Source organism: Sylvia atricapilla, chromosome 3 (genome assembly GCF_009819655.1).
Source record: "Sylvia atricapilla isolate bSylAtr1 chromosome 3, bSylAtr1.pri, whole genome shotgun sequence".
In the NCBI taxonomy this organism is placed as follows: Eukaryota; Metazoa; Chordata; class Aves; order Passeriformes; family Sylviidae; genus Sylvia; species Sylvia atricapilla.
The window spans coordinates 18,708,336-18,724,133 of NC_089142.1; the positions used below are offsets into that span (position 1 = coordinate 18,708,336).

Here is a 15,798-nt window from a genome sequence, read left to right on the forward strand (position 1 = left end):
GCGGGAGGCGGAATGGAGTCAAAGCAGAGGGAACATCCGAGCCCACCCGCGGAAGGCGGAACGGGGGCGGAGTCCGGGGAAAAAGCATAGCAAACCGGAAGCTTACCACCAGTTCACTTCCGATACGGAAGGAAGCTACAGCTCCACGGCGAGCTCTACAGAGGGCTCCGAGTCCGATTCGGAAACGGAGATAACAGATTTTATAAAGTTTTCAGCGAAACCGAGCAAAGCTTTTAACAATGTAAGGGAACAAATTCAGGGCAAATTAACCGATTGGGGGAAGATAAAATTAGCCTGTGCAGAGTGGGAACCTGCGGCTGCAATACATGCGTTCCCGGTACGGGTTTCTGGCAATCGGCAGAACCAGAGACGGACTTATACCCCACTCAGTACGAAAGAAGTGCAGATTGTGGTGAAAGCGGTGCAGGAAAAAGGAATTAATTCACCCCTGGTGTCCACACTGATCGATGGTCTTTTTAGCAATGATGATATGCTGCCGTTTGATATCTCACAAATAACCCGTATGTTTTTTGATGGAGCAGGATTGATTGTATTTCAGCAGGAGTGGTCCAATTCATGCGCAGCTGCCCTAGCTCAAGCCTCAGGGCAGGGACAGCCTCTGCATGGCTCTACTCTGTCCAGGCTGCTTGGCAAACATGACGATGTGGCCACGCCCCAAAACCAAGCTGCACACCTCACAGCAGAGGAGGTGAAAGCAACAACCAGGGCAGCTAGGGAGGCAATAAGGGCAGCTTCCCGGGTTGTGGACAAGTCCACGCCATGGTCAACGATCAAACAGGGGGAAAGTGAGAGTTTTACACATTTTGTGGACCGATTACAGGCTGCAATTGATTCATCCACCCTGCCTGCAGCTGCAAGGGGACCGGTGGTGACAGATTGCCTAAAGCAACAGTGTAATACTGTAACCAAGGAAATTTTACGGTCTCTCCCAGCAGGAGCCAGCTTAGCTGACATGATCAAACATGTGGTAAAGGAAGAACACCTAATACCCATGCAGGCAGCGGTTCATACCCTAACAAATGCAATGGCTTGCCTGAAATGCGGCCAAACAGGTCATGTAGCAGCAAGCTGTCCCCAGCCAGCACAGCAGTCAGTGGCAGCACCCCCGACCCAGCAGCGCCAGAGACCCACCTGCTGGAATTGTGGAAAAAGGGGACACCTGGCCAAGGAGTGCAGATCCAGGCCTCAGGGAAACGGAAGGGGGAGGGGGCGTGCGGGCCATATTCAGCCTCCTCCCACTGCGAGATGGCCCAGCCTTCCCAATACCCAGTGGGGCAGGGGACCTTCATACCCCATATATATACAGGAACCAGTCACTGTCTCATCCCCACCAGTCATTCAGTGGCAGAACAATGCACCATCACCAGCAGCCAACATGCACCTCTCACCACCACAAACTGCTCCAGTGTCACAGGGTCAACAGGGGACAAACCAGAGCGGAACCCCTGGGTGGCCTTGGTCATGAAAGTGGGGAGGGAGCCCTTGAGGGTGTGGGGGACATGTCAGCTCTATGGCAGCCAGGACCCTCACGTTTTAGGGCTTCAGTTTTTGGCAGACACTGGATCAGACTGCACCATTTTTCCTCAATCACACTGGCCCAGACATTGGCAAATTAAAGAAGTCCCTCCTGTGAACGGGGTGGGGGGACAATCCAGGGCATGGAAAAGCACCCAATTGGTGGCGATAACACTCCACACAAAAAAGGGGCCAGAACAAACAGTTGCCATTTACCCATACATTTTACAGGATTCTCCACCCTTAATAGGAAGGGATGTCCTGGCTATGCTCGGAGTCAGGATTACAAATTTATAATGAGGGCCACTGCCTTACACCCTTTGCTGCCGATCAAATTGACCTGGAAATCATCAGACCCTGTATGGGTTGAGCAGTGGCCCCTATGCGAGCCTCGCTTGGCAGCTTTAATAGAACTGGTTGAGAGGGAACTGCAAAAGGATCATATAGAAACCACTGTGAGTCCTTGGAACACGCCCGTTTTTCCTGTTCCCAAAAGGTCAGGAGAGGGCTATCGCTTAGTCCATGACCTGAGAGAAGTGAATAAAACAATCCGACCCATAGGTCCAGTTCAGACACTGTTGCCCATGAACTCAGCTGTTCCTGAAGGACAGCCATGTGCAGTATTGGACATTAAAGACTGTTTCTTTTCAATACCTTTGCATCCTGAGGACAGGGAACGATTTGCCTTCTCTGTGGTTTTCCCGAATGGCAATCGTCCCAGCCTGCGTTTCCAGTGGAAAGTGCTACCTCAAGGTATGGTCGACAGCCCAACCATCTGCCAGATCACCGTGGACAAAGCACTGATGCCAGTCCGACACTCCTATCCTGCTGCCACCATCATCCAGTACATGGACGACATTCTGGTCTCAGCACCATCAGCGAGCCAAGTGGATCATCTGGTATCCAGGATCACAGAGACCCTCCAGGCCAACGGCTTCGAGATCGCGAGCGCGAAGATCAAGAAAGGACCCTGTGTCACCTTCCTAGGAGTGGGAATCACAAGCTCCTACGTGACACCCCCTAAGGTGAAAGTCCACCGAGATGTTAAGACGCTCCACGACGTGCAACGCCTGGTAGGATCACTGCAGTGGCTTCGCAACATCGTCCTGGTTCCTCCTGAGATCATGGACCCTCTGTACGACCTCCTGAAAGGAAAGCACCCCTGGGAACCCAAGGAGCTGACACCACAAGCGGCGAGCTCCCTCGACTTCATCGAACAGCAGATGTCCACTGGCACACTTGCCAGATGGAACCCAGCGATGCCCCTGGACTTATATGTGCATTTTACACAAAAGGGGGGAGTGGGAGCATTGGCCCAAGGACCTTCTGAAAAGGCCCGACCAATTCAATGGGTGGTCCTTGGAAGGCCTGCTCGTGCATTTTCCCCAGCAGTAGAATGCATCGCTAACCTCATCATGAAAGGCAGGAAACTCGCCTTGAAACACCTAGGGACTGAGCCAGCGAGAATCCACCTTCCTTTTCGCAAGCAACCGACCATAGAATCAACCACAATCTCGGAGCATCTAGCCCTTGCTCTCGTCGGATTTGGAGGAGAAATCTCCTACTCCACCAGACCACCCTGGACTCAGCTGCTGACCATAGTCGACATAGACCTGCCACCAAAGGTTATGGACAGACCACAGCCAGGACCAACAGCTTTCACAGACGCTTCCTCCACTACTTCTACGGCGACAGCAGTGTGGCAGGTAGGAGAGCAGTGGCATTGCATCAAAGCATGTGACCCCACACTGTCAGTGCAGCAGCTGGAAGCTACAGCAGTAACCCTGGCCTGTGGACTTTTCCAAGAGGAACACCTTAACATTGTAACAGACTCTATATTCGTGGCAAGGCTCTGCCTAGCCATGGCAGGACCAGGTGTGTCAACATCAGCAGCAGCCCTAATGCTAGAAGAGGCACTCTCTTCACGAAAGGGCACTGTATCAATCATTCACGTCAATAGCCACAACCCAATCAAAGGGTACTTTCAGATTGGCAACGACAAAGCAGATGCTGCAGCGAAAGGAGTCTGGACACTGCAGGAGGCCCGTCAACTGCACGAATCCCTCCACATTGGACCCAAAGCACTAGCGAAGAGATGTGGAATCACAACAGCGGATGCCAAACATGTAGTGGCTACCTGCCCTCACTGCCAGAAGTCACCCCTGTGGACTAGTGGAGTCAACCCAAGAGGTCTTAAGCCCTCAGAAATCTGGCAGTCGGACTTCACCTTGTGTCAGCTGCTGAAGCCTCGAGCATGGCTTGCAGTAACAGTGGACACGTTCAGTGGAACGATTGTAGCCACCCAGCATCCCAAGACTAACTCCAAAGCCACAATCCAGCACTGGCTGACAGCTATGGCATGGCTTGGTATCCCCAAGCAGATTAAAACAGATAATGGTTCCAATTTTATTTCTAAACCAGTGCAGGAATTTGCCTCCAAATGGAGGATCACATTAGTGCAAGGTATCCCATATAACAGTACTGGGCAGGCTATAGTCGAGCGGGCAAATCAAACCTTGAAAACTAAGATAGAGGTGTTGGCAAAAGCAGAAGGCTTTAACAATTCCATTCCCTCAGGAGAACAGGCACGCATACTGGCATCCGCACTGATAGCATTAAATCAATTCCCCAGAGGAAGTGAAGCAAATAATCCCATTCAAAAGCACTGGGCCTCCAGAGCACTAGAGGAGGGCCCGCAGGTTGTAATTAAAAATGAGCTGGGTGAATGGGAACGGGGCTGGAAATTAATGCTTACAGGGCGAGGGTATGCAGCTGTCAAAAGGGATGGGAAAATCAGGTGGTGTCCTATTAAATCAATTAAACCTGATCTCCACAGTGAGCAGGATGAGACTAATGAAAACTGTGAGTTTCTGTTTACAGGACATGCTGGTGGGGCGACCACGTAACGCGTACACGCCTCTCCCAGAGGAACAAGACGCACCACCAAGCCGTCAGAAAGCACCAGAGAAACCCACGCGGGCAAGATCCAAGCACCAACGATATGCCTGTGTGATTTTGTTGCTGGGGTTTGTCGCCAGAGGACAAGCCAGCTCAGATTTCTACCCACACCAGCCATTCAGGTGGGTCATGAGACATCTTACCAGTGGTAAGGTGCTCAGAGACATCACCACACCAAACAGTCCATCCTTCGTGCTTCGTATTATCGATTTGTTTCCAGGACAACCAAAGGTAGACCCTCATTCTCCATTTTCATCACACACATACCTATCCTATTGGTGCCCAGCTTCAAACGCAGGAAAAAGCTATTGTAATAACCCCGGCTGGGGATATTGCGGACATTGGGGATGTGAGACCATTGTAACAGACGCCAGGCCGTCAGGGCCTGGGTGGGACCCACAAAAACCTGACAAATTCCTGCAATTCACCTGGGCACCCGCAGGTTGTAAAACACCTCTCTCTGTACACGGGAATTCCTATCGATATAGCTACAAGATTCCAAAAATCCGAAAATGCATATACTATAACATGACAGTTTTGCAACCCACTCATCCTAGCTGGACGGTGGGCAAAACCTGGACAGTGGTCCTTCAAGGGTCAAAAAAGTGGGTGAACGTGCAAATTACCAAGTCTCAACCCTCAGAACCCAGAGCTGTGGGGCCCAACAAGATAATTAAAAGCACACAGACAAAGAGAAATATGACCTACCCTAGGGCTGCACCTACGGGTGTCAGCAGAACCCCAACTAGTGATGCAGAAGCCTTTCAGATGGACAAATTAGCTAGGTCAGATCCCGATCCAATCTTTCGTATGTTAGAAGCTACCTTCCTATCCCTGAACGAATCTAACCCTAACCTAACCAATTCCTGTTGGCTTTGTTATGATGTCCAACCACCTTTTTATGAAGGAGTTGCTTTAAACACCCCATTCAGTTACTCCGCCGCTGATGCACCCCAGCAGTGCCGATGGGATACACCTCGCAGAGGGATCACCCTAAGCCAGGTCTCAGGCCGAGGCAAATGCTTTGGTAATGCAACCCTGGCTGAGCGAAAAGGGAATGTCTGCACCAGAGTTGTAAAGCCTAACAGAAAGAATAACAAGTGGGTAATACCTGCTACATCGGCAATGTGGGTTTGTCAGAGGTCTGGAGTAAGTCCGTGTGTATCTCTTCCCAAGTTTGATGATTCTAACGATTTCTGTGTCCAAGTTCTGATTGTTCCTAGAGTCCTGTACCACTCAGAGGAAGAAATGTACAGCCTTCTCGAAGAATCCAACAGGCTCCACAAAAGAGAGATATTGACAGGTGTTACCATCGCAATGCTACTCGGCTTAGGAGCGGCCGGCACAGCGACAGGTGTCTCAGCCCTGGCAACACAACACCAGGGTCTGTCTCAGCTGCAAATAACTATAGATGAGGACCTGCAGAGGATCGAGAAGTCCATTTCCTACTTGGAGAAGTCAGTCTCTTCACTCTCAGAAGTGGTTCTACAAAATAGGCGTGGACTGGATCTTTTGTTTATGCAGCAGGGAGGCCTGTGTGCAGCCTTGAAAGAGGAATGCTGCTTCTATGCAGACCACACCGGAGTCGTCAGGGACTCCATGGCCGAACTCCGAAACAGACTGGCTCAGAGACAGAAAGATAGGGAAGCTCAGCAAGGCTGGTTCGAATCCTGGTTTAACCAATCCCCTTGGTTAACCACTTTAATTTCCACCTTGGTAGGCCCATTGGCAATGCTACTTCTAACTGTTACCTTCGGACCATGCCTGCTGAACAAGATAGTTTCATTTGTCAAAGCTCGCCTAGATCAGACTAACATTCTGTTCATAGGCCAACATGAGATGCTGTGAATTTAAAATCGCCAGTCACAAGATTTCCAAACTTGCCTGGTAGAAAATTACTCAAGTTTTCAAACTCCTTTTTCCCTTATTAAGTCCTAACCTTCTACCTCATTTAGTGCCTATATCTATATATATATATATATGCGTATAACTACCTCGTTCTTTTGTGAGAGAGGGGGGGGAGATGTGGTTGGATAGGGACAGGCGGCGCGGAAGATCTCGGACTGTAACGGTGAGGAAGAGAGCAAGCCCCATCCCCCTCTCGAGATAAGCTACCCCTGAAAGGAATGTAGACCCTCTACTAACATGTGCCAGTACTTTTCCACTCCAACTACTAACCCAGGAGGTGTGGCAATATCCTGTTTGACGTAGTAGTAGATAAGAAGTATAAAACCTGAACCTTTTACTTAATAAACGTCTTTTGTAACCGTCTGCCATATTGGTACCATGCGTCTGTTACAAGACCCGACCCACTCATGAAAGTAAAGTGGAAGTCGTGCTGTAGGCCTAGATACCAGAGCCTCCACTGTGGCAGAAACAGCGAACTGCTACACACATGGCTGAGGTTTCTAGAAGGTCTGTGAGTTTGAGTTTACATTTGCCTGATTAGAAAGGAACAGAAATATTGACTGTGGACTCTATGCAAACCTGGCATGTGTGCAGCATTTGAAGATTTTTATGAGCTGCCTGTAAAGGTACCATACAAGTGGAAATCTGATAGTGATGTTTGGGTTTGGGGGAAGATGAGGATTGCCAGTGCACCCCTAGGGCAAATCAGATCCTGCTGCCAATAGGAGCATACCTGCTAAATAAGGTAAGTGCATGTGAAATTTTTGAAAATTGGCTTTATTTGTAGGCCAATTGTTGCCTTTAGAAGTCTGATTTGTTAAAAAAAACTCATCCTGTTTTGCCTACAATGAAGGAGGAGGCAACAGACAGAACCAGGGGTGGAGAGAATGTCCCACACCTCAGCAGCATCGTGACAAGAAATGCAGGAGAGATGGAGCAGCTGGAAGAAGAAAAAAAGAAAGGAGCCTTCCTCCTACACCTCACCTGCACACTGTTCCTAAACTTCCCAGAGCATCCTGAAATTTCACTGATGATTCCAAGGCTCCTTCCCATAACCAAAGCCATCAAAGTCTTTTGTCGACTCAGTTCTCCTACACCTGCCATGTCCCCTTTAATGTACATTAAAACCTACTCTACTTTCATCACAAAATTCAGTTTTATCTACAGGCCTAAATGAAAAATGATTTTTTTGATCTACCCAACAGATATGTGTTTACTTTAACAAACATTTTTGTTTACTCCATTCTATCTATATCAGGTGACCAAATCCCTATGGACAACAAAACCTCAGAATTTTTGCCCAAATATTTCAAATCCTGAGACTGCAAAAATATTCAGAGGAGAAAGATGCAGAAGAAGGCTGATGGATCAGAAACAATTTGTGTCAGTTGATGTGGTTGACAGTGCCTGAGTTTAGTGATAGAAAGAAGAAAACCTTTTATGTTTTGTCAGATTACTGACAAAAAGGTTTTAGGCCCATCAGAATTCACAGTTCAGTTAGATGACAAATCCAGGTAGTCCTGATTTTTGAACTTAAAGAGTTATCAGAAAAGTTATTTTTAAATCCCTGCATACAGACCTTTCAATTAGGGTATCTAGTGTATGTAGAGACCCTGGTGCAGTTATAGATAACACTCAACACTCTACCTGACCAGACACTGCAATGAGTGTTAGACTTTTCCATTCTTATTATGTGACAGCTATAATGCGTTGTTACATACTTCTAACTTCTCTTAGGTGGTTTCTTTGTAATTAATGACAGAATAACATTTCACATTTAAGTTAGCTGCCACAAATTTTGAGGTAGAAACCCAGAGAATTCTTTCATTATTAGAACTTTTTATTCTCAATTTGGAGTTAATGCATTAAATTATGCTTATGTTTATTTAATGCTGGTAGCATTTTAAGACACTGAATGTTAAGTAACAGTGTAAGGTAGTGAATAATAGAAAGGAGGCTGAAAAGACCTCCACAGATACTCCTTCCCAGATAGGGACAAGAATGCCTGTAAAATTCAGAGGACTTTCAATCATGTTTTTAACACAGCTGAGTAGAATGTTTGTTGTTTATACAGTTTCTCCAAATAAAATATCACCTTTATGACTAGGATTGATTTTTCTTGTGAGCTAATTAACTAACATTTTTAAAATTTCAGATTTAAATTCTGCCTTGGATGATTATTTCCATAATGGTTTCTTTCCATAACAGTGACTTATAAGAGAGTTTAAAGGTCGTTAAGGACCAGGTACTTAAAACACCCCTGCTAGCCTGGTACAAGCAGTTTTAAATTAGTCATCTTATGAGATCCAAAATCACTGCCACAAGTACAGGACAAAAATAAAAAAAGGTTGGTTTTATAACTGCTTCATGAGCAAAAGCAAGATACAAACACCTTTTTTCACCCTGTTGTGACCTGAAGCTGCATTCTTCCTTCTTTTCTCGTATGAAGAGTTGTACTGACACAAGATCCTGGTGGCACTTGAGCAGGGTTGGTTGAAGTGACATCCTATGGTGTGTCCAATGAGGCAACTCCAGGAACACTGCAGTCCCAATTCACATAAGGCCAAGTATGAGGTGTTTTTATTTTCCCCTCTATGAAGCCTGAATTACAGCTTTTCCCTATCCCTTCTGACTTTGCTGCAGTTGCTAAAGAAAAATATTGAGATTCTTCCAGCTCCTGAGCCTAGGGCACCCCTCAAGGGGAATGAAGCCCACACAGTACTACATCCATCCATGCAGAAGTTACTGGCCCCTGCCACAATTACCTTCTGGTGGCACCTTGTATTGTCAGCAGGAGTGCACAACTGGAAACCTCAGTACCACAGAAACAAACTCCATGTCATCTGGAATTGAGACTATGTACAAACCAAAGAAGAATAATCAAAAGCTCACCCAACAAAACTGAAGGAGACAAAAATGTGCAGGGGGCAGAAAATTATTTGCTGGAAGCATATTTAAGTGTCTGTAAAATCTTCATTGATGCTGGGTTTCTACACGTGATTTGGCTGCATAACAAACTCACCGGTCACCATCCCTCAGTGCTTTCATTTGCTTTCCAATTATGCAGGCAAACAGGGGACCAGTCCTAGCACCTGGAAGGAAGTCTTCCACAAGACCACCAAGCCAAACATCAATATTGTTAGGATTATGGTACAGTTCCATGATTTTTTCAGTGACATTGTGATTGGTTATTACTGTATTCAGGTCAGTGTGAGTTTCCAATTTTGGTAAACCACAGAATTCTCGCCATTCATTATAACCTGCAAATATGATGTTTAAAGGAAGATTAGATTTATTTGATATCTGAAATCAATAAATTTATAAGCACTGGATTTTGACAACCTTGATCATAGTCATAGACAGCTATGTATAAAAAAGGTCTACTATTATTGATTAAATTAATCAGAGAAATTCTGGCAGGATATGAACTAAGTTCCCACAGGCTTCCTCTAAGCAGGTATATCTATGGCCTAATGGGCTATTAACTCCTTGACTGTTAGCTCATCTTACCCTGGGCTGACTGGAGTAAAAAATCTAGTGCAAAGAATTAGTGACAAGCATGCAATATTTCTTAAATTGTGGAGTGTACCTACCCAAACCATCTCACCACTCCTGGAGACATTCTGTCAACACCTTCTGTGGTTGGTGGAGCCAGTGAGGCTGTGCCTAAACTGACCTATCCCACAGGCTGGGCACAGCCTGCTGATGGGAAGTGGCTGCTTCAGGTAGAAACCCCCACTTCTTGGAGCTGGTTCCAGCAAAAACAAACCTGTGGTACCTACACTGAGAACACCCAGATTTGTTCACTGGTACTATTCTTCTGGATTCTACATTTACCAGATTATTTTAATCTCAAAAGTTGTCAAATACTTTCAATCAAAGTTAAGAATGTACATTTTTAGCAATGTACATTTTAAAAGAGACTTAAGTGACTTTTCTAATTACCAAAACCATTATTTAAAAGCTTAAGCTACATCCCAAATATAAGCAGTTATACTTCAGTTACCAGTTGGAAGAGAAAATGAAAAAAAAAAAAATCAATAGACCTGGGAGTCCATGATCACGGCCACGTTGTAAATTCAATGATGATAAATCAAGCGAACCATTATTGGACAACACAAACAGTTTTTCTGTTAACTCCTCATTCAGCAGCTGATCTTGTACCTGCAGTTTTGCTGGATGTGCTAGAAGACCCCTTATTAAAGGATCCAAGCCTCCTTTAAAGATTAAAAGGATGGCATTATAGCATATATAAAAATAATTTTAAGTTTCATAACAAATGTGAATACATATGTATTTCTATGCTTTAAAACATTTTCTGTGTTTTAAAACATTGTCCACACAGTTATACAGTTTTTTGAATGTTTTCAAACACATTCAAGCACATGCAAAAATCTCTTTTAGTTTAAAGTAGAAGTAATCGTGGGATGAAAAAGCTCTGTCTTCTTCAGATGTAAAAGAACTTGCACCCTGTTAATAAATTCTACAAAAAAAAGATCCCAGAAACATCTTCATCATCACTCATTCTTCTATTCCCAATCTACCAGACTGGTTTAATATGGAGAGTAATATTTTTCTGATTCAGTCAACTATATAATTGAGAATAATAATTCAAGTTCTTTTTAGTGCTCTGAAATCCAATCAACAACTTAAATAAGTGATTTAATTAAATAAATGCTCCCATTCCTAATTCAGGATAAGTAACTTCAAAAAAAAGTTAGAATATTCTGGGGAGAAAAAGACCAAAAAGCAAGAGAAGCAGTTTAAATAAGACCATACCTTCTTTAATGAGCCTCCAAGGACTAAAGAAAACTTCATGCAAATGAAGATTTGGGAGTTCAGGATCATCTAAATACTGTGCATTCAATCTCCTTACTATTGGTTGGATGGTTGCATGACCAAAACGAAAAGCAGCTGTTGAAAATATATTAGAAACTGTAGGATTCATTGTGGGATCATAACCTGTATAAAGGCCAATATACAGATTAAAAGCATCTGGACCAATGATTTTGGGAATGTAATCTCTTAAAGTAAAAATCTGAAAGAAAAGAAAAAGAAACATATTTCAGCTTTTCTATAGATGAATAGTAATAAATCCCAGATGCTAAATGCCTTTTTTTTTTTTTTTTTCACTCATCTATGCCAAATCATTTGGCATAAGTAAGAGCAGCATTTCCTGGAAAACAATATCAGTGTTATTTGTGATAATGACCCCAATAACAGAGAGAATTCGTGGTACCCCTCAGAACAGTGCAACAGTCAGACCCTGTTAGGTCTTACCATAGATGCTAGACCAAAGCCTCCCGAGAAGAGATTAGCAGTGCTGCTCATTTACAAACCACCAGGCTAATCCAGATCACAGGAGGTGTGCTAAGATTAAAAATGTAAATTATAATGGCCTTAAAAATGACAATGAAAGCAGGAAGCATTATAATGTCTTTCAAGAACCCTTTCTAATGTGAACAGATGCTATTTTCAGACATATGTTTGTCACACAAATCCTCTTTTATTATTATTTGAAATAATGAGGCTTTAAAATACTGGTGCCCAAAATCCCCTTATAGACATTTTATACTAAACTTAGGCCAATTTATAGACTCCTAAAAAATACACTTCAAAAATGAGAAGACTGATAAGCACCTTCTGTCAAATGCTTTTATAATGTAATAGTATTACAATGGTATGAAAAACCATAGAAGTAATCATGACAAAAGGAAAGAGGGGAAAGTGTTCTACTGTACCAAATGAAATGAAAATGCATTATAGGTTAAAGATTATGCTGAACTCAATAAAGCAATATGAGATAAATGTGAAGCATAATGAACTCAATAAAATACCTCATAGATTCAATATAATATGCAATAAATATACAGACAAATTTATTTGGAACTTGATATAGTGCATATTGAAAAACTATCTGGCATAAAATGACCTTATAAAAACCTTGTATCTTTATTTTAGGCACAGAGCACAGACAAGCAAACCTTTCCAAAACTTGATCACTTTTCTCAGAAAGCAGAGGTTTAGGTTTTCAGGGTAGGTCATGCAGTGAACAAAATATATAAAAGACAATATGTTAGAATCCCTTTTTCAGCTTCTTTAATGCAGCATATGAAACAAATCAAATTATTGCAAGAAATTAATATTGATACTGTCATTTGAAAAGCTAATCTTTTGCTTTATTCACCAAAGTTTTGCAAGACAGCAGTTCTAATTTTAGATGTATAGTTTTTACAATCAAAGACCTTATGGAGGAGTAGGTTAGTCATTGACATAAACACGTTGGTATGACTAATTTTTTTGCTCATTTTAAATGAAATCCCAAGCTAAGCTGCTCAGGAAGGCCAGACTCCCTGAAGGAAAGGACAACTCAGATTTTTCATTTGCTCCAGAGGCAACAGCTTCCTTTCCAATTTCCTTGATAGGTAAAGAAGGGTTGCCATTTCAAGACATGAAAATTAAAAGGCTAAGGGTAAAATGGGTCTTATGCCTGCCTCCTGCACTAGGAGAGGCATCTGTTAGATGGAAACTTCCAAAGGCTAAATGAGGCTCCATCAGGTAAAAGTGAGTTTTAGACAGTACAGGCTAAGTTGTTACTAATACAGAAGAATACGATACTGCTACTGGAATCTGCCAAAGAACCACATCTGAAATAGCATCTAGCATTAGTGTAGCCTCTGGATGTGGCCAAATTTGTGTGTGTGAAGTGGAGGCTCACTATAGGTTCTCACAACTGAGACATACATAAATTTTAAAGAAGATGTTAACAGCTGACAAGCATTAAATTGTTTTTTGTTAAAATTCTTTTGCATGCAGTCCCTTCTCTCAGAGAATGATATAAAAGGTTTATTTACTTTCATAAATAAGAACAGTACTTTCTTTCAGTTGAGTATTTCTTCAATAAATGAGATTCTCCTGTGGAAACAAAGGAATGTGCTTGTTGCAAAATATGTCAATAAAATCAGACAGAAAGTGACTATATGGGAAAGAAATTAAAAACTAGTTTAATGAGTGGCTCCATCATTCTGGCCTCCTTTGAGTATGTTTGTTAATAAAAAGTTAACTTTTGGGTGTTTGCAGCAGTATAAGGAATGTATGTGGATATCCTGAGTCTGAACCTGCAAGTGGTCTCAACTCCTTGTGACATTAATGAGATTAGTGGTAATCCAAACTCCTCTTATGCTACATTCATCACCTCATAGCAGCAAATCCAAGCTCAACAGAAGCCGCATGAAGAAAACAGTTTTAATCAATAACATCAATACTTCTACTATCTCATGGCAGTCATTGTTCCAATAGCCCAAATTAGTGGAAAATTATGACAAATGAGCACTGTGTTTTAAACAGAGGTCCATATGCTCAATGTTTTCATATGATCTTTTAAATGTGTATAACAGTATATAATTGAGAAATTAAGATAATTTAAATGTTATTCATTTAGTCATATCAGAGAAAACAAAACACTAATTTCTTAACAATTCAGCCAATCATTTGGTACATATCCAGATAGAAAAGCATCTGAGTGTCAGAAAAGGCTCTGTATAGATTATGCATCATATCATGAATCCCATGTGCACTTTTTCGGAAAATCTAGCTGAATCCTGACCTGTAAACACTAGAATACTGTAAGTCAAATGGGATGTTCATGTTAAGGGCAACATTCTTCTCATTCACAAGGCAGGATTATAAGAGGGGTTTTCAAGCCTTATGACCTCACTGAGTACCCTGGCTGCATCTTTCTCCAGGCTGAGCCACCTTCAGCAGAAGTCAACCACATGTTTTATGTTTGGAGATAGGTTACATAATTTCACTTTATTTTTGAAAATTTTTGTTCATGTTAAATATTATTATCAATTAGATGCAAAAGATCCAGAAATTCTTATCACTTTTCATAGAGTTCAGGAGACTTTCCTTGCAAAAACCTCTACCAGTATATCCCAAATGAGGTGTGAACGAGGCACAATGGTTGAAATAGGAAAATTAAAAAAACAGGCTGGAAGAGAGAATATAAAAATATGTGAACTACCATAAGGATAAGTAAGGGCAAAAGTGCATGTTGTCATTGCCATTGGCCAGCTGTAACTGCAGAGGAATAGTTTCTCACTGAGATAGTGTAGTGCCAATGAAGTGAAGCGTCTGCACTTGGAAAAGATTGCAGAAATAATAGAGAAATATCAAATTCAGCAATGATATGTAATTCATTAAAGTGCTCTGTATGGTCAGTTTGCAGTTTGCACTGAAAATGCTAAAGGATTAACAGATGATGAAAATGATGTTGATGTCATAAACTTTTGGGTAAAAGGTGATTTTAAAAGAGTTCAATTTTTAATTAAATAATCAACACATTTTTATAGTTCTGTTAATGGTCTAAACTATACACTTTATAAACATGAATTCTGACATAATTCAAGACATACTATTTTATAATATATATTATTTACCTATTTATTCTTTATCATTTCATATTTCTGAGAGGAGTTATCTAATCACCTAATTTCACAAACAAGTTTCATCCAAATAATTAATGTATGTAAGTCTCAGAGGTCACCCACTTTCAACCAATGACTTGGATCATGCAAGATGCTCAGAGAACACAAGCAGATGTAGAAGGAAGTGAAATAAACACCTATATGCACAATGAAAACTAAAGGCATAAAACTGGGATCAAGTGGGAGCAACTGCATTCATTCAGAGATGGTTCTCTGGTAGTGCAATAAATCAAAGAGAATTGGATTCAGATTGATCTGCAAAAGTCCTGCTCCATCTGATTAGTGCCAAGTCATCCATCTTTCATAATCCAAATGGCACATCAGGGGAAACTGTCTCCAGAAAGAGCAGCATAGGTGTGTGCAAACTACATATGAGATAGTAACATAAAGACTAGCAGTTGCATAGCTGAATATTTTTCCTTCAGATATTAAATGACAATGAAAAAATGTCTTTTTGCACAAAACATGAAGTAAATCAGAATATGTATCTCTACGACTGTATACTGCAGTATTAATACTTTATAAAGTTAAGCATGTGTAATTCCCATCAAATGAAAGGACAGTTACAACTCCTTATCAGTGAAACTGTATAATGCAGCCAAAACATCAGTTTTGTGCAGGATATCAACAGACAATTGTTATGTTTGGTAACTTTGCTAAGTTTCTATCATCAAATTCTTGTCACTAGAGATATTTATGGTGCCAAAAAAAATCCATGAACAAAAGTATGATCTAAAGAGAGATTTTTTTTTCATCTTCTTTATTCTAGAAAGAAGAAAAGGCTTTTTGTTCAATTCTCTATAATTACACACCCACAGGCAGGACTTATGATTTAAAGTATTCCTCAAAAAAAAGAAAAAGAGAGAATTTTAGAAATGTCTAGCTACTGAAACAAAACTTGATAGTG

The 15,798-nt window shown here is 42.0% G+C and overlaps 1 protein-coding gene across 1 annotated transcript in view; it reads right to left on the minus strand.

Moving 5' to 3' along the window:
• The window catches only part of TPO (thyroid peroxidase), a 52,626-nt gene that overhangs the window by 7,386 nt on the left and 29,442 nt on the right, over window positions 1-15,798 (minus strand). The window contains 3 exon segments of the mRNA XM_066314260.1: window positions 9,425-9,662; window positions 10,449-10,619; window positions 11,182-11,440. Coding sequence (XP_066170357.1) covers window positions 9,425-9,662; window positions 10,449-10,619; window positions 11,182-11,440 — 668 coding nt within the window.